At 44.3% G+C, this 19,876-nt stretch overlaps 1 protein-coding gene across 2 annotated transcripts; it reads right to left on the bottom strand.

Moving 5' to 3' along the window:
• Positions 1–8,520: 8,520 nt before the first annotated feature.
• On the bottom strand, positions 8,521–17,714 carry LOC142568374 (uncharacterized). Of its 2 annotated transcripts, XM_075678374.1 has the most exons (5): positions 17,579–17,714; positions 15,168–15,310; positions 14,133–14,201; positions 12,998–13,078; positions 8,521–10,675 (listed from the first exon to the last, which is right to left on the bottom strand). In XM_075678374.1, the coding sequence occupies exons 2-5, from the start codon at positions 15,214–15,216 to the stop codon at positions 10,563–10,565; spliced, it is 312 nt and encodes a 103-aa protein (XP_075534489.1). In that variant the 5' UTR covers positions 15,217–15,310; positions 17,579–17,714; the 3' UTR covers positions 8,521–10,562. The 2 variants fall into 2 exon arrangements, 1 of the variants encoding a protein (XP_075534489.1); XR_012825421.1 differs by lacking the exons at positions 12,998–13,078; positions 15,168–15,310; positions 17,579–17,714 and having other exon boundaries at positions 14,133–15,159.
• Positions 17,715–19,876: the final 2,162 nt, after the last annotated feature.

The following is a 19,876-nucleotide window of genomic DNA, read 5'->3' as shown; positions in this document are numbered from 1 at the left end:
TGAAGAGGTCAAGGACTCTGATTTCATCACGTTCCGGGATAGGCCCGGTAAGCAGGGAAAGTTCAATTTGTGCAGTGTCCTTTGGTTTGGGGCGAAGATGCACGTATTCTGATTTGGCAGGTTAGCATTCGAGAGCGCAGATACGGGCGCAGTAGTCTACTACCGACACTGCTTGTTGCAGCCACGTCTCAATGCTGCCAAAAGGTCCCCAGGTTTCCCATAGCGTGATGTCGTCAGCGTACATAGCATGCTGCACGCCTGGGACGCCATTGAGCGATGGGGAGAGGTGAGCCATGGCAAGGTTGAACAGGAGAGGAGAGAGGACCGCTCCTTGTGGTGTTCCCCGCGTACCGAGGGGGTACGGGCCATGCTCCTTGTCTTGAATACGGAGGTATGTCTGCCGTTCCATGAGGAATTGGCGAACATACCTGAAAGCATTATGCCCGCAGTTCGGCTGTGAGAGGTGGGTAAGAATGAGGTCATGAGTGACGTTATCGAAAGCTCCCTTGAGGTCTAAGGCGAGGACTACCTTGTCATCACTGGGGTGTTCAACTGGTTCGATAAGGTCTCGGTGTAGTTGCAGCAGAATGTCCTGTGCCGAGCGATGTTGGCGAAAACCGTAAATGGTGTACGCAAAGGTGTGTTGGGCTTCCAGATATTCAGAGAGCCTATCTCAGACCATACATTCCATAAGTTTCCCCACACAGGAGGTTAAGGAAATGGGTCTGAGATTTTTTATGTTAATGGATTTGCCTGGTTTGGGTATGAAAGTAACCAAGGGCGTTTTCCAATCAATCGGTAGGGGCTCACGCTCCTCCCAGATCTGATTGAAATAGTCGAAGAGGTGAAGGTACGCCGAGTCAGGGAGGTTGGCTAAAAGCCTAACCGTCACTCGATCCCTGCCTGGCGCAGTTCCTCGTTTCATTTTGGACAGGGCCGCTTTCAGATCGTGGAGTTGAAAACAACGATCCAGGTTAGCGTTCTCCGTGCCTGCATAGGAGTACGCCGGTACGTGGGGGTCCTGTTGGCGACCGAGATATTTATCACTGAATGCTTGAGCCAATTTCTCCACGTCTCCCGCGTATGCGTGAAGTGCACGCTGTAAATGTTTTGTGTTTTTGTGCGTGTTTGGCTAGGGTCTATGAGAGCCCTGAAAAGACGCCAGTTGTTACGTTGACATCTGCGTAGCGGCAGTGTTGCAGCGTTCCACCCAGTTAGAATCGGCGAGCTCGGCCGCGTACTCGTGCGCTTCTTGGGTGAGGGCTGCGATTCGTAGTTTCAGTTTTCGGTTGTGTTTCTGTCGGCGCCATCGGCGGACTAGGCGGTGCCGAACCTCCCAGAGGTGCAGGAGGTGGGTGTCCACTGCAGGTGTGGCCTCTGAGAGTTGAACCGTCTTCTCGGTGTGACGACACGAGGTGTTGAGACCAGGTGGCGTAACCTTGTTGGGCTATGGGGATCGAATTGGTATACTCCGATCGGAATTTAGTCCAGTCGGGGAGTTTTGCCTGTTGGTAAGGACGGGTGAGGGGGTGTGTTCGGTTTGTGGTGAGGACAATGCAGTGGTCACTGCCGAGGGTTTCCTCGGTGTTGAGCTAATCTGCGTGTCTGATGTTTTTGATCAGTGTGACGTCGGGACATGTGTCACGAGTCACAGAGTTGCCAATGCGTGTTGGTTGTGTAGGGTCCGTCAGGAGGGTAAAGCCCATGGTAGAAATGAGTCCCGCCAATTTTCTGCCATGTCGTCCCTCCCGATAGTAACCCCAATGGGTGCTGGGGGCATTAAAGTCACCTACTATGGCCAGTGGTTCCTTGCCTGCCACCACGCGTGCTTTGCTAAAGGTGTCGGTGTAAATTATGTTGGGCAGTTTAGGTGATCTGTAAATGTTAAGAATGTGTATGGATGGGTCCTGCTTCCTAAGTGGGAGGAGGGTCACCATAGCATACGAGTAAGGTGGGTCGCATTCTAGATCCACCAAGTTGGCGGTGTAATTTCGGTGCACGCATATTGCGGTTTTTGCATCCATTTGATACACGGTATAAATTGTAAGGGTGGCCTGCTCGCCTGACTCCTGGAGAGCAACTACCGCGGGTAAATCATGATGGGTTTCTAGGTGGAGCCGGAGAGCAGCCCATTAGTACGGGCTGGAAATCTCCGCCAATTCCACTGAAGGATTGTAAGAGGGTCTGAATTAGCACGGGTGCGGCGTGATTTGGGGCCGTAGCCCGCCATCTTGGGGATTAGAATTTTGGGTAGCCTCTATTAGAGCAGAGAGGCCCATAGGCGCTCCGCTGCTCGTTCTGGTGCTGTTATCCGGCGTAGCAGTCAAACTGACAGGCTGCCGATCAGGCTCGGCCATATGAGGTAGTGGCCGTTGCATCCGAGATTTATTGACCCGTTTAAGCTTGGGGGTGGGTCGACGGGTGCTGGAAACAATTTGGGGCAGCTGGGCCACTATCATGCCCGGGATGCGGTCGAATACGGTGGGAATGGCAGCAGCCAATCTACCCTCGATACTGGTTAAGGGCACGTAAATGCTGCTTCCGCAGGTGAAGCTTTATGCGCTCTGGCAGGTACAACCTTTGCAAAGAAGTCAACAAAATCACTATTAACAAAATATGGCTGATTACCCTTTTAAACTGTTGCGGTTATGATATACGTTTATATCAGAAACTACGAAAATCCTATTGCAATGGAACTCAATTTGGTTTTATACTTCCGGAGATGCGTCTGTTCCCAGACACACACAATAACATTTGACGCTCATTATACAAGCTTCGCATTAGTTGGCGGCAGTGTCGACATGAAAAGATTGTCTCCTCCTCCTGCGACGCAACTGATTGTCAGGATAAGGGTTTTTCTTTTTTCCCGCCGAGAGCAGCAAGGCAACTAGCTCTCGTCAGAAGCGTACGAATTTCGGCTGTTAGGCGCATGACTTCACAGCGCAAAACATAGCGGGTCGTTTCTGTGTCGAACGAACGGGGCTCAGTGCGAATGGCCGCAAGCGTGATATAGACTCATACGCGGTCCGAAAGCAAGCAAGAGATAGACATCAGTGGTTTCATTGAGTTGAATGTGGCTGCGAGGAACTTTTTAAAGAATGCGCCATACTGTAAAAATACCATGATCAGCACGCACGAGTGATATCTGAAACCTTCCACAGCTAAGAGTGACGAAGCACTGTAAGCAAGTCCTGTCCATATTTTTCGATAAAGCTTACACCGTTTGATTACGATTGAACCCAGTGGGGTAAAAGCGTAGTACCGGCTCAAGGGTATAAACAAAACTATATAAGTATAAGATAAGCAGTAGTTTCACATCTCAGCAGGAAAACAGCTCAACAAAACAATGTTAAAATGGCAAAAAAATTAAATTAAATTATGGGGTTTTACGTGCCAAAACCACTTTCTGATTATGAGGCACGCCGTAGTGGAGGACTCCGGAGATTTCGACCACCTGGGGTTCTTTAACGTGCACCTAAATCTAAGTACACGGGTGCTTTCGCCCCCATCGAAATGCGGCCGCCATGACCGGGATTCGATCCCGCGACCTCGTGCTCAGCAGCCTAACACCATAGAAAAAGAAAAAAAAAACGTTTTTTCCCCCCCAATCTTTCCGGTTCTTTTCCTGCTCTCGCATCTCGGGTGCGCAATTCCAGGTAAGCGCTCCATCCGAATGAGATATCGTTTCTATTGGAGTGATTACATTCCATGTTACTTCCACACATTCTCCCCTTCCATCTTTTATTTTTCTTGCAAAGTGGCACACTGTCTATGCTGCTTGAAAGGATCAACATTTGGTTGTTAGTCTTGTCTGTCCCTTCTCGCGTCAATATTGAATTTCAGAATGTAATGAAAATTGTCTCCTGTGCCGACGACGATAGATTTTGAAACGTACGTTCATACAATACTCCTTCGAGGCCCTGGATGACGAATGAGATGCTTGCATTGCTGAAGCAAAAAATATTTCTGCTTCGACAAATGGTGGGCTGCATAAACATAATGTGTAATATTTAGGCCAGTTTGTAACTGAGGAAAAGAAACCCCTATCTTTCATAAGAGCACGAAAGAAGGAATAGTATACCACTCTTACTGAACAAGCTCAAAGTAATTGTAGAAGAACTTGAGGGATCGTAAAGGTATTGTTTGGAAATGTAACTTCACAACGCACTGTGATTAACGCTAATTAATATTTCGCTGAAATTGGGTCAGTATTAGCGGCGCAGTTCTCTTCTAATAGAAACCAATATATTTCACACTATTTATCGAATACGTTGATTTGCTGTTCACAACATTAGAGGAAATTCAACATACTGTTGTTAATTAGTGAAAGATGATATTGATATCGTGGGCCACGTCTTATGTAACGCATTTTACCGTTCGTTGCGTACATCAAAGTATCCCTTTTGTTCAAAAAAAGCCAGAGTCGTACCGGCATACAAAGGCAGCAATCGCTCTGATCCCTAAAGGTACAGACCTATATCTGTTTTGAGCACTAGCAATAACATTTTCGAAAAAGTTATTGCAAATTAAAACTATTGACAGCGCGGAAAAAAAAATTACGGTGTTTTGCGTGCCAAAACCACTTTCTGATTATGAGGCACGCCGTAGTGGAGGACTCCAGAAATTTTGACCGCCTGGGGTTCTCTAACGTGCACCTAAATCTATGTACACGGATGTTTTCGCCCCCATCGAAATGCGGCCGCCATGACCGGGATTCGATCCCGCGACCTCGTGCTCAGCAGCCTAACACCATAGCCACTGAGCAACCACGGCGGGTACAGCGCGGAACGGTACGAACTAGACAAATACGATACACGGCCAAGCGCTGTGAAAAGCTTAAGCATATCGGCTCGCGTTGTAACAGAACTATTCGCGTCCACCAGTATACCTAAATCATCGACATACCTAAATGTTGTTTTTTCGTGTGCCGTGCAAGGACCGCTTCCTGGCATGTGAGGCAGCAGTTGTCTGCGCTAGTCCGTGCATCTTTCTTGTTTAGTTCGTGCCATTTCGCGCTATCAATAGTTTCAGTATAGAATACCAACGTGTGCAACGCACCGTCCTTATGAAAATTATTGCAAAACATGTACACATATTTCTTGACAAACACCATGCAATCTGGCCTGACCAACATGCATTCGGGTACACTCTAAAAACTAAGGGAGTGCCGGGCACTCTCTTTGAGGGAGTAGCTGCTTGTCCCATATTTCACTCTCTTTTCCAGAGTAGATCGACCCTCTTTGAGAGAGAGTAGGTCAACTCCTCCTGACAGAGTTTTGTTACTCCACCGCAAGGGATTGCTAGTACTCTTCCGCAGAGTGATAATACTCTTCCCACAGGGAGTGCTAGTACTCTTCCGCAGAGTGCTAATACTCTCCCCGCAGGGTTAATAGTACACCGCCAGACCGAGTACTTCTACTCCCCCAAACAGAGTGCTTGTACTCCTTCAGAACAGAGTGCTTGTACTCCTTCAGAACAGAGTGCTAGTACTCTTCCCAATACCCTCTTAGCCAAGTCCTGGTCACGCATGCAGGCAGGAAATCAGATGAAATTAGGGCCGCTGATATACTGTTCCCTAGGCGGCTCCTCAGAGACACTGGCCCGATTCCAAGCGGCCTTCAGAATAGGCGTGAGCAAAGTTATGCAGGATTTTAAAGTCATTTTTCCTGGCTATTTGCTGCCTACCGTGAGGCGTGACTGCTCTGAAGCGGCCTATGCGTATGCGTCACGAACGCCACTGAGGAGAAAAAAAAGCGAATTAACACTTAATCTGCAAATATCTTCGCAAATTTCACAATCAGGAGTCACACAATCTAATTAGAATACAATTGTCAAGGGAATCACATACTTATCAAGAATCACAATGCTCTATACATCATGTGAATTCGAACCCGCGTACACTCGCACTTGTACAATTCAAACCACACATCATAACCATTACACCACAGCGCCGCCACGCGAAGTCGTGTTCTTTTAGAGGTTATATATATACCAAACGTATTTGATGAATCGGCTGTGGTGGGTGGGGTTTCTCTGCAGTGTGCTGTGCTGTTGTGTACTGGAATACGTGTGCGTTTGCATCATTTTCATTCCTTGCTACGACTAACGAAGGAAGACAACGTAGACGACAACGTGAGAACTATTCACGGCTTGTCGTCACCGCAGGAAAATAACAAATGTGCCGTTCAGCTCATGATCGAGTGCTTCTCCAGTCCATGTTCTCCAAAATACGCGTATACAAAGTATTGCGCCAACCATCCACGTATGTGAATTTAATTCGCGCGTATACTGGTGAGCAACTGCGACGCCAGTACCAGGCATTTCGACGTTACTCACGCTGCCGTGTAGGCGTTCTTTTCAAGTGCATTAGTTTAGAGTTTGGTTCAGTCCCTGTGAGCTGTTGTCCTGCATTAGCAGCGGATCGTTAGCGTTTTGAAGCGCATGCAATCCAACATTTGGAGACTGCTTATGCCGATAGCCGCGTCAAATGCATTGGCACGCATGTTTAAATGACTAATGTGTCCACTTGTTACGCGTGCACTGCTCGTATCCTGTGGCAGTGCTCGTTCTAAAAGCTTCGAAGACCATCTACATTCATGCGTGTGTTCAATTTATATATGCACAGGATGGACTTGCCGGCTAGTTGGTTGAACATTTTAGAAGAAACAGCGCAACACAAGGACGACGCGAAAACATGCCACACCACGAAGCGCTGGTGTGGTTGATGCTTTTTTTCGTCCTTGTGTTTGCGCTGTTTCTTCTTCCACGATACACGCACATCACAGGTACGCGAAAGTTTAGGAGCATAAGTGGTTAACTCTGTTTTCCCCGTTTTCTCTCGGTGTCAATGGCACAGTGCGTTGCCCGGAATTGTGCACGCTTACCCCCATATGCAGAAATGCATCATAACTTGAAGCCGATGCTTGACTTGATCTAAACGACGCAAGTCGTGAACGCACCAAAAGAAAGGCAGTGAGCGTCTTGGGGGACGTTCGCACCAGGCGTCGTTTATATCAAGTCAAGCATGAGCTTTGTATTAAGATACATTTCTGAATACGGGGGCTAGACATCTGCTTCTTCCAGAAAATGTCGAAGAAACGCCCTCCAAAACCAGGCACATTCGTAAACTTAACTAGGCAATACGAAGCTCCATAGAAAAAAAGAAGAGTGGTATTAAAAGCTTTCAGTATTTTTCTTTACTCCAAAATAGTTGCGCTCTCGTGGCTTCACTGTACAGAGATAGTGCAGCGTTAGCTAGAAAGCATGAATTTCCTAACTCCATGCCAAAATAAGCTTGTAAAATTATTTAGGTGCTAGAATCCAGGGTTTGTAGCGATCCTTGAAAATCCTTTATTTCTAAAATGCCATTTTCAAGGCATTGAAAACCCTTGAATTTTTAGAAGTACTGGAAAGTCCTTAAACTTGTACACTTGGCTAGACTTAGCAGACATTGCCAAGCGCTTTTTTTCCCATCTGTGACACTCTTTCGCATGTCACAGAAAATTGTCTCTGGAGGTAATAAAAGGAAAGCGACATCCTTAAAGTTGAAATTACAAAGGAGCTGCAGATACCAGTTTTATGCACATGGAACCGGCGACAAATGTGCTTGGAGGAGCAGAAGCAGGAAGCTCAACAGTTGAGGCATTCGAAGAGAAGCCGTGAAGAGTAAATTGAGAGCGACAGACACAATAAAAAGAAATTAGAAATGACTATTGCTTATTTGATGCTGAAAAAAGCTGAGGCAACAGATGACATCACATACACTGTCAAACCAAACAGTATTCAAAAACTGCAAATGTTGCAGGTCCAAGTAGTTAATTGTGCTATTGCAGAAAAACTGAGCGCTTTCTTGAAATGCTTCCTTGTGTGCGTTTAGTGGTGGGCGGTGAAAGGCAAATTAGCAGTCTTTCAAATGTTTGAAATCACTGAAATGCGATTTGTTTTGTTTTCTTTTGTTTGCATTAAAGTTAACGGTGTTCTTGAACAAGTTATTGCCTGTCCAAACTACTACACACATTGCACGAGGTCCTTGAAGTTACTGTGTCGGGGCCTCGAAAGTCCTTGAACACCACAGAATTTTTTTTCTTCAATATTGCTACGAACCCAGTAGAACAACTGTCATGGAGTAAAAACCTTGGCTGAACAGGGGCTTATACGCAGAGCACAGGAAGACTAGAAATGCAGTAGTAGGCATGGAGGGCCCTGAAAAAAATGTGCCACATCCGCTCGTCTGCTTTATGTTTCTGCACCGACTGTCGCATTTTTAATAGAAGTGCACTTTCTGTTCTACTCCAATAAACGCAACATTACGAACTCCAGTGTGGGGCAGTCCTTCAGCCAGTGCAGAACTTTTTCTGTACATCCGAGTCAGCTCTGTCATTTTTCCAGCATTGTAGTACAAGATTTGTTAAACTGGTTTAGCAGAATATGAGCAGTATACTCTTAAATTAGCTGTTTATTTGTATGCACAAGTTCAGGTCCTCAGTTTGGTTGCATGACAAATTGCCATACCTCAATAGATACAAGAAACAATTTTATTACAGTTTAATAAAATCCAAACAGTAATAATCACAACAATATAATGACATACATTTCTTTTGGTACGTATACAGCCCATGTCTTGGCAGTGTATAAATTCAACTATACACCGCAAGTACTGTGTCCTGACCACTATTATTCACATGTGTAAAACCATCACAGCAATTCAACAAATATCACAGTAATTAGTGACATACACTTTGTAACTGCTTTACATGAGCATAATGTATACAAATGGTCCCTGTGTACCTACACGACTAGTGCCACCCGAGTACTATTACTCACAGGTGTAAAACCAACAAAGCAGTTCTTTAAAAAATATCACAGCGCTTAGTGACGTACATGCTGTAACTCCCTTGTAGAAACTTAATACAAACACGTGAGGACACAGAAAGCTAGCAGTGGGCATACATGGGAATACCACCGCCTCAATACTAATTCACAAGTGTAAAACCAACCAAGCAGTTCTTTAAAGAATATCACAGTGCTTAGTGACATACATTTTCTAACTAGCTTATATAAGCTTCATACAAACATGAGAACATACACAAAGCTAGCGGTGCACCCGCATAGAAGTACGGCCATCTGAACACGATTATTTGCAAGTGTAAGCTCAACAGAACAGTTCGTTATAGGGACGCACATTTTGTAACTGCCTTATACAAGCTTAGTGCAAGCAGAAGAATGCAGAAAAATATAAATTAAAAACTTGCTCTATGCATACACAAACAGATCAACACAAATGGTAAACACCGCTTTGAAGACAAATGTGACTGTGGCAAAGCGCAGTGCTGTGCCGGTTGAAATTGCCACCCACAAAAGTATTGAGCAATGCTTAAACCACAGGCAATAAAGTGCTGAAAGACTGCGTCTCTAACGTAACTATTTTAATTCACATTTCTTGAATATAGGGCTCGCTTGCAGATAAGGCATCTGATCCAACTGACCTGATTTTACACCTGCTACATGCATACAATGCACTCAGATATAACTGGTAATAATAATTATAAAAGGCATTTAAAAACTTGATAGTATGAGGAAGATGCATGACTAGAAAAGTTCTGTCCCCCTCGTACTTGTTAAAAAGGTGTAAGTACGACACATGTTCTTTTTTTCCTCAATTTTTGCATTAATGGACAGCCGGGAACCTCGAACCGACACAAAAAAAAGATACTGCTATGTTAATAGTGTTATGAATAATTTTTTGTGAAAGCTTTTTTACAGACAAGTTGCAGTCTCGTTTCTGGAGGTTGAGCTGTATCTTGCAAAATAACTTGAAAAGTGGTCACATGGGAGCATGACACTATATCATAATGTTAGTTTCAGTTGACTCTCTTGCCCTACAAGTCGCTGCTCTCTGTGGCCAGTGATGCAACAGCAGTGTCTGTGTGATTTTCATCACACTTCTGTCCTATGCCATTCTTACCAGAGTTGGCGGCACATTAGATACCCAAATTTCGATAGTGTTGCTTTCTCAGGTGGTTGCTTTTGATTTGCTCAATATCAGTTGGCACTTCAGCTGCATCAAACTTCTTTTTTACCTCTTCAACAACAACATCAACAACAATCTTATGACACCTGTGTTGTCCTTCTAGTTGCCTACAAAGACCAGTCAATCTAGCAACAACACTGACAGTCTCTACTATCTTGTAATGGGGGAGAGGTGTGTCCCACCATGTGTTCCACATTGTTGTCACTATGTGGGCTGGCTGGGGAGGCAACAACTGTAATATGTTTGCATTTGCATATATTAAAGTGATGCTTGTACTGTGTTATAACACCTAACTTAGTCTTGCACTTGCTGCACAATAACACTGGTTCACAGTCGTGGTGAAAAGCTTTTGTATGTTGAGCAAATGAGTTGTATCCACTACAAAAAAAGTCAGTGATAGCACACATGTTGCTCTACCAGGCCTGGTGTGGTTCCTTCTGACACTGCTGCTGATGCTGACGCGCTGCTGCTTGCCTCGTACACTGTTGCAGCTGCAGTAGACGTGGCAGTCTCTGTATCTATTGCTGCCGTGTCATCTGTCATGGTAACTTCCAAGTGGTACCGGGCTCACTTCTGCAACAGAGATGTTGTTTGCCCCTTGAGGGCTCTCATGATCAGGGCCAATAATTTCGTAGGCATTGTCTCCTGCATCGAAGAACCAATAAGAACAGCATGAATTAATAAACATAGCTCTAAAAAGTACGGACACCAAGACTCAACCACAAGCTTTGCACATAAGTGACCGGGCTTAATGAATAACACTTGCAGGAGGAGTTACAATTGTTTGTGTATATTACAGTAAAGCCTCATCAGAAGATATTCAAGAGGCACGGGAAACATGTCTCTCGAAACCAAAAATTTTAAGACACTGAGGAGCCAGACTAGATCACTTTATTATGCATCATCACTAAAGTATGTTTTGATATATCTGAAGGAATAAATGCTCAGGGTGGCTTAAAGGGCCCCTAAACCACTTCTCGACATTTTTTGAACATTTCAAGTAAACACGCGTATCGAAATCAGAATGCCGTCACGATCGACGAAGCCAAATGCCAGAGTGCGTAGCACTGCTGGAGCACCACAATATGAAGAAAATGACCCCGTGCGCCTCTCTGGACCTATCCTGCACCCCCCAGTTTGCCCTGACGTCACCAGGCTGTCTCTGATGATGTCACCAGTTTCCGGTGCTGTCGATTGGTTGAACGAAAGTGTACGACTGCCGGCAAGGCCTGCAAGCAAATACACACACTCCTTCTTCCTCGTCGCGTTGCGCGCGATGCCATTGTGGGCAGCCAATGGGGCAAAGAACAGAAATGCCAACAGAAGGGTCTCCCTACGAGGCTCTTCAACACGAGTCACCATATAGTTCCGTTGTATTAGCGCCACCCCTCGCAGGACGACGGGCCAGCGCGGCAGCAACAGAGCTTGTTGGTGTTGGCCTGTCCCGTAACATTTGGAGGTGTACTAGGCAAGGAAAAGACGATACTGTCCATATGGCATGTACCAGATGAAAGAGTAAAATGAGTGGGGACTACTTTTCGATAATCAAACACACGTAGCTCCACTATTACTGCACCGTTTCGAAAAATTCTCGTGGCTACCTGTTCATTGCCTTATTGTGTAGACCTGCAACACCGCAACTAAATTTCAACCTCGGTAGTTTAGGGGCCCTTTAAAGAAGACATTCACAGCTTTTTAGTGACTGTAGATTGTGTTAGCTTCCTTCCCAACTTCTGGAATTTGAACACTTCACTTTGCAAGCCTTGTTGCTCGCAGTACCTTTGAGGTGCTCTTAGACGCTCGTCAGCTTCAACTGCCGACGCTTTCTGCCCTGCACTGTCCTCGTTGCCCTCCTTTTCTGGTTCATGCTAAAAGAGACATGCGCGATTGACTTGTGTAAGGATTGCGTGATCTTTACGCCCTTCGGAGCACACAAGGTGCACAAAGTGAATGTGTCTGGGTTGTGTCCCTTCGAAGTAGTGGATACTTAAAAAGTCATCCTTAGTAACAAAGGTGTCTCTTGTATACAGTATTGTTAACGTGGCAAACATCGGAAAACCAACCAAGCCATTTTCAGATGTCTCTTACAACCAAGTGCATCTTGTAATGAGATTCTACTGTACTGAATATTTTTCAACTATGGATCATCTGCATGTACATATAGTCACAAAGACATGTTGTGTGGAATGGCGAATCGGGAAACAGTTCGTACTTTTACTTTTTGTCCCTAACATAGGCAGCTGATAACAATATGATAAAAAAGCAGGCAATGAGGCTAGAATGGAACATAATCCTTCAGCTCTAAACAGTTTTTTGGGCCCACATCATTCCCTCATATGACATAAGGAAACAACTTGATTGCAGTAATGGCTGCATGTGATCTGAGTTGATTGAAACAAACTATACCTAAGGTTGTCCTGTATGTAATTTTATCAGAGTGCTTTTTAGATGTCCTGCTGGTGATCCTGGCTGCGCGATGCTTCTCATGCTTTTTGGCACGATTCCTTTTTTTCCACTCCACTTTTTTTTCAGATTTTCTCCCCTTTCCCTTCCCCTTGTGTAAAATAGCACACTTGAAATATCAAATCTGTTGAACTAACGTGTGTATCAAACCTGTTAACATGTGTGCTTCTCTGTGGTCTGTGTTGTATTTTTGCGCTGCACAATTCAATTCAAGATGAAAGATGGAACGTCCCTGCCTTTAGTTTAATTGTGTGTGTGTGTGTGTGTGTGTGTGTGTGTGTATGTCTCTCTCATGTTTTGAAATATATGTACATTCAGGAGTGCCTGCATGCCCTTCTCTCCTGCTCGTGACGAAAAGGAGAGCCTGTTTATGTACCATAGTAAAAAATTCAAAGGTTTTCGCTGTGCCCATTACATCCCTTATCATATGGATCTGTCACAATACAGAGTAGCAGTGGTCCATAATACTAGCCCATCCCAACATAATTATAAATTAACACATACCGACATGCTGCGAAACAGCTGTTGCAAAGCCGCTGGTGAAGGCAATTTCTGCAGCACTGCAGTGGTACAGCCGAGTTCCACCTGTATAGCGACAAATCCATATGCGTGTTAGCAACTCAGTAGTTGCTGATGGTTTCATAAGCTTTACACTACACAATAAAGTAATCTAGACAACTTTGTTGGAACAAATGCACATAATTAGGACACCACTTAAACACTAACACGATTAATTGCCCCCAATCTCTCACTCACTAAGGGATAATACTACTCAAACATCGGTGGAGAGCTCAGATTAACACAGCCCATAAAGGACAAGCGTTCTTTGAGGAAAACAGCTATAACAGCGGTTAGTTTTCTTGATCATTTTATGTGGTAGCTTTGATTTAAATGTCATGCAGTACTATAAAATACGAAGTGCCGCATTTCTAGCAGCAGAAGGCGTCGTCAGGCTCATGGTACAACAGATTTTTGCACTGTTTGTCAGTGAGCCGACACATACGAAGAAAACCGAATTCACACATACATATACAGTGTCAAGTGCACTTCTCCTTCTGAAAACGCAGCCACCAGTTCCAATGTTGCTGAAAGGAAAGGTTATATAAAGTGCGAGACTGCATGGAACTGCCACTTATGACTGTAAATGTATGGTCTGCTGATTGCAGAGGTAGTCACATGCTATTTCTAGTCTCTTTTAGAAGCATTACTAAAGAATAAATTAAAATCTATTCATAAGTCACGAATTTCATGCATCCACAGTTTGGCTAAATAACCTGTGAGAAAAAGACATGTTTACCTGGAATAGCAACCTTTTTTCCTGCTGCAAAACTTTCCTTCGAATTAATGAAATAACTTTACAGCGTCATAATGCGTTTCTCGCAACTACTTGCCGGCAGTGGCGAGTTAGTGTTTATATCTGACTCATTGGGCGACAATACTGCCAAACACAAATGCTTCACGAACACGAGAACACGTCCCTCGCAGAGAATAGCAACCATATATGCCTCTGTGAGACATGATCGCACCTTTGTGGTCAAAATGTACATTAGAACGACATCACCATCTCATTAAAAAAAAAGCCTCCGTACAAGGCAGCCGCCAACTGCATAATGTGAAATTGCAACTGATGTCCACTTACTGGTGGCCTGTGTTTGAGTCACTTTTGGCAGTTGACTGGGTGCTGAGAAATGCACGTCCTGGGTTGTCCCTGCAAAACATACAGGGTTATGTCAAATGTTGAAAATATATATATGCCGGCATTTCATCAGTCGCAAAACAAACGAGTAAACTAATAAACAATTGTAATGTAAACAGAGTACACATCATAAGATAGGCTGTCAACTGTTAATGCATTACGCAAAAAACCTGATGCATAGGAACGACTATATGTATATACACGAAACTGACACACAATTTAATTCGCTCTAGGTTTTTCCATGCAGTATATTCAAATTATTATGTCTCGTGGTTAGAGCAAAATTAGTGTAAATTACGAACTAAATTATCTACCCTGGAAACTTTTCTTCAATATGCACCTGTGCGCGCTTCGAACGAGTAGTGTTGTAAAATTTACATACATGGCATTTAACATAGTTGCTGAACACAGATTTCCTTTGCCCTGTGTCGCGTACAGTGAGCTACATATATCTGCCCCACCCCCCTTTTTTGTACTAGCCATACTGCGTGCCACTGCACCTATACGCACGTCAATAAACCTCACGACACAGAAATAAAAAAAGCGCCAATCACCCATGCCTGCATGTTGTAGTGGGCCTACCCTAACCAAGCATGGGCTGTTGCTTTTTATAGTAAACACAGGCACCGTGCTCATTGCAAGTATGTATCATGTCGCTAAGCAAATATGCAATTTCATTGTACCACTATTTTTTTATCACATGGATATATCTGTTGAGAGGCAAGACAAAAAGCAGTCACTTCTCAGAACTAATCAGCTTTCTTAAAACACATTTTTAACTTTTCAATGACACTTGCTGCTATGTGTTTGTCTCCAGAGAGCATACTTGATTTGACTTTCCAATCAGAGACATTACATAAATATACCATGTTAAGATGACTGCCTGGAGCACGTGAGAATTTTCATCTTCGTGTAACATACTGTATCTTGATTTTTGTTGACATTTGGTCAAATGGTACACCCAATATACCCACATACTAGTTTTCTTGTCCAAATAACATGCCAATGTATTTTGATTTTTTGGCATTGGCTCCTCTGCACAACGTGAAGTCGCGCTGCACTGGCTCTTTCACATCCTCGTGTCCTTGCAGCTGCCTTCTTGCGTTATATAAAGCGGGTGCCTGAAAAATATCGTATGCAAAAGTCAACACAAGGGCATGGTGCAAAACAACATCAAGACAGTCAAGGCCATGGCAATAAAAAAGTCTTAGCTCTTAGTCTTCCTAGTGAAATGCATGCAAAACATCCAAATGACTGCAACAGTCAACTGCTAAACTAACTTCAATTTTTAGATTTAAGCAAAAAAACAAATAAACCACAGTTCATCCTTGTTTTTCATGAATGTTAGAATACTTCTGCTAATGAATAGGATATTGGTCATTTTCAGACGTCATAGGTCTGTCATGAGTCTGGTGTATCGCAAACACCACTTGTGACACATCCTAAGCACGTGCCCAGTGTGCCCCCCCCCCCCGCACCATCCCTGGTTGTGCCACTGCTGAAGCCATAATTTGAGGATTATAGCTGCAAACATGATGCTCAGTAGGGATGAAAATATTGTCCTTCAGCTCAATGGATATATAGATGTGCCTATAAAAAAGGGCAACAAGGCTTGTTATGGCAAGCTTACCCACATTTCAATACTAACAAGTTCACTGCGGCCTGCATCTAAGCTTACTAAAAGGCATGAACTTATTTTCATGCATGAGGTGCGCAGTGGAGTTCATTTTTGACAGACCCGACTACTGCTGCAGTTTGAAATCTAGCATTTTAGATTCTTGTAGGCATGTAAAAGTTGCAGTTAAACCGCAGTTATTAGTTTATTACACAAACCTATTGTTCTGTGTACGACAGACTGGTAACACGGAATTAAAGCAACATTTTATTTTGATATTTTATTTCTCTACTAAAAATACTCAAGCGATAAACACATCTTGATCTGCCATGCTATAGCAAAATGCACACATTACGCTTGTAACCCCCAGAGGAAGGCTGATTTAGCTGTTCATATGACATAACTCTGACACGCCAACTCATATTAGCAAATGCACAGGCATGTCCAAAACAATAAGCGTATGCAAAGCGCCCCTGCAATTGTTTTTCCACACAGCAGCCGTTATATTCGATGCCGATGCGTAACTAGCTGCTCGACAATTCACCGAGTTCGTAGACATAAGCATCCTTTCAGTTTCGCACCGTGCACGAAAACCGCAACAGGAGACAAAACCAGACCTATAATCGCACCATTTCAACATGAGCAAAAACAGTTCAGTCTTAGGGATAAACACTGTGAGAGCGATTTAGTGCGCGACGGCGACGAGCGACGGCTTCGAGCGACAAAACGGGCCGTCGCTTGAACAGATGGCTCAGTTCTGGAAATCTAGAAATCGTCGCTCGTCGCCCAGAAGTGCTATGAACGACTAGCCAATAGCGCGAAGCCGGAACTGGATGTACATACATCGCTCAAATACTACCGATTGTCGCGCGGAACGAGCAAATGATTCAATTTTTATACGTGCAAGGATAAGAACGTACTGCAAGACCTCCGGAAATATTTTATGCTACTTTTTATAGTAAAATACATCAACGTAAATTACTAAAGCACGCGTCACGCGTGACTGCAGCCCTCATGCCGGCAACACCGGGGAGGCGTCGCTCAAAATCGTCGCTCGCACGGAGTACGACTTGTAGGCGACGAGCGAACGCGACAGCAATCTCCGTCGCGTCGCTTGTAGCTGCCGCGCGCAAGATCGCTTATATGGGGTTTATACTTTTTTCAGCATAAAACATGGATTCCTCAAGCCTTTTCAGTAAGTTCAAGATAACGCGCCCAACTGACCTCTTGCAGCACGCAGCTGAATGCCTGCGGCAAAGTTTCTAACTAGCACTGGTGCTGCACGTAACTTCAGTGGTCGCAGATTCCCCCTGCGCGAGACACCGTCAAGCGCGCGGTTTATTTATAAAAAAAAGCATGCTGCCGGAAATATGACGTTTTCTGTTATGTGATTCCTTAGTTCAACAGCGTTCTGTACACAGTAGACTGCCAAACTCAATAAATTCAAACACACAAAACGCACGCTAATCACGCTCCGCATAGGCTCGGAATCACGGGCTGGTGAACTAACCATTTTAAGCGTCCTCTCGCCTGGCGTCTTATTGAACATACCATAGTTCTGGCAGCGTTTGCGATTTTTAAAGCTCTTACGGACAACGGCAAAGTGATAAAATCACATGCAGTTATCGCGACGACTGGCTTTTTCGATTGACATCGAGAGACACAGCGCGTATGCCTAGTCCTTTGTCAATCGCGTCGGCTAAGCGCAGCGACGACTTCCTGGCGATAGCATGACATATACGGACAATGTGCACCTAAGTTAGAATTCACTTACCGTGGAGGATTTGCTGTTATATCCAAGGCATGACGAACGACAGTCGTGTTTTCGTGGCAACGCGAGATGGCTGACATACGATCTCCCTTGGCTGGCCTTTGCTGCTGAAAGGCATTGGCTGCTGCTGTGCTGCTCGGCGGACGGTCATCTTTCTCCGGTGCTGTGTTGTTCCGCGATCTTGAGCGCGCGCGCGCGCGGTGGAGCAACTCCGAGTGAAAAAGTAGAGCGCTCGCTAGCGTTCCGTTGAACTGCGGCGGCCTGTTCACTTAGAAGCAAAACGATGTGTTCTTTGCTCAGCGTGCATGAATGATACATTGCCTTGTTCGGGGCCAGCCACCTACAGTTGAAGCAGAAGATTACGCTACGTTTTGTTTTCTATTGCCGCAAGAGTCTCTCTTTTCTAATATCGCAAGAGTCTTTTCACTCTCTCTCTCTGAAGGGGAGAGTGAAAAGCACATTTCACTCTCTCCTTGGTGACAGAGTGAACAATGCATTTCACTCTCCTCGACATTTTGCGAGAGTAAAACGACGCTTTGAAGAGTGAACCGGCAGCTTCACTCCTGCGATACCCTTCCTAGTTTTTAGAGTGTAGCATCACTCCACTTCATCAGCTGTGCTAACTTTAGCAGAAGAAATTACCACGGCATTAAACAATAACCTGCTTGCAGCTGCGTAGTTTTCGTTGGCCTAAAGAAAGCTTTCGATACAGTAGAACACCGGATTTCGCTAACGAAGTTAAAACACTAGGCTTTGCACGTCAAAATTTCCGACTTTATATATATTTACATAAGCAGTCGCAAACAAGTGGTCGTAATGCGCAATACTTCATCATCTTTACTAAACATAAAAAGAGGGGTACTGCAGGGATCCGTTCGCGTACCCTCGATGTTTTCGCTGTACAGTCGACCGACTTTTTAACAGTACCACTCGAGCGTCGACTGGCCGGCCGGTCAGCCTCTTCTAACCGCGCGAAGCGACGAGATAAGCAAGAGTAGCGCATGCGCACCTGTGCGCACCAAGTTCACTGGAAACCGTTATTTCCGATGATCAGGGGAGCTTGCACCGAGTTAATCATGCCAGAGACTGTGTCCTGCTAGTGGAAAGGGCCTAGCAGACGAAACTTGCGCCTCCAGTGAAATTGGTGCTCATGCGCTACTCTTGTTCATTTCGTTGCTTCGCGCGGTCAGAAGGCGCTGACCGGATGACCAGTCGACGCTCGCGCGGTACTTGTAAAGAATCGGTCGACCGTGTACGGTGAATGACCGACTAAAGATAATAAATTCCGCGGAGACACGCAGACGTTACGGCGCTCATGGTTACTGCTAACAACTTATGTGAACTGGAACATGCATAACACAAACCCAGACTTAAAAAAAGATTTGTAAGTGGTTTTCAGGGAAATTGATGTACAATTAACGTAAAGAAAACTAAATACACAATTTTTCACTCCCCTTGCACACTTTTGTGTTGAATATTTTCGCTCAACAATAAACAACTGACTGCTTGAGCGCATGACAGATTTCAAATATTTTGTGCAATTTTCGACGGCCACCCAAATTGACAAAGTAATATCAACTCAGTACGCGCTAAATTAGAGTCTAGGTGGAGTATGTTGCTAATGGATAGAAATTTTTCTAATGGTAATATTCTCGGAGTTCTTTATTTCGAGTTGTTTTATAGTCACCTGTCATATTGCTTCGATCCAGGGGGATGGACGTTTAAAACATACGTTGAACCCTTACGGAAGCTACAGAAGCGGAGACTTAGATTAATAACCAATACTGGATATGATCAACACAGCGCGCCGTTGTTTCGTGAAATGGAAATTTTACCCTTTGACATCTTTAGACAACGTCAAACTGATTTTACCATTCATGGCGTCACTGAACACAACAAACATTTAATTTAACAATCTTCTTCATCCCCGCCTAACTACAAGCGTCACATTACACAATTTCAATCTTCCGCCGACTAACAATGTTTATGGAGACCGACTACTGCAATTTAATGGAGTGAAAGTCTGGAACGAGATACCACGGCACGTAAAAAAAAAAAATGATTTTCAAGTGCGCTTACATACCTGCTCCAGAAAAACGGCTAAATCTAAATACTCGCCCACACTTTTTTGTTCTAGGTTACTTTTCATTTTCAATGCATATGCATTGCATAATGCATATCATTGCATAATGCATATGCATTATTTCAATGCATATGCATTGAAATACTTTTTTTTTCATCGTAAGTGTCATTGGTATGCTTAACTTATTTTTATTATCATGCATTAGTATTCTATTATAT

Source organism: Dermacentor variabilis, unplaced genomic scaffold (assembly GCF_050947875.1).
Source record: "Dermacentor variabilis isolate Ectoservices unplaced genomic scaffold, ASM5094787v1 scaffold_18, whole genome shotgun sequence".
Lineage (NCBI taxonomy): Eukaryota > Metazoa > Arthropoda > Arachnida > Ixodida > Ixodidae > Dermacentor > Dermacentor variabilis.
The sequence above is the reverse complement of the archived record's forward strand: the minus strand, read 5'-3'. Positions and strand labels throughout refer to the sequence as shown.

Bases quoted from the DNA above. Each gene is read 5' to 3' on its own strand.
- LOC142568374 (XM_075678374.1), bottom strand. From the start codon at position 15,216: ATGCCAAAAAATCAAAATACATTGGCATGTTATTTGGACAAGAAAACT. The intron at 14,202-15,167 runs GTATGTGGGTAT...TATGTTTTGCAG, and splicing joins TTATTTGGACAAGAAAACTA to GGACAACCCAGGACGTGCAT. The intron at 13,079-14,132 runs GTAAGTGGACAT...GTCGCTATACAG, and splicing joins GACTCAAACACAGGCCACCA to GTGGAACTCGGCTGTACCAC.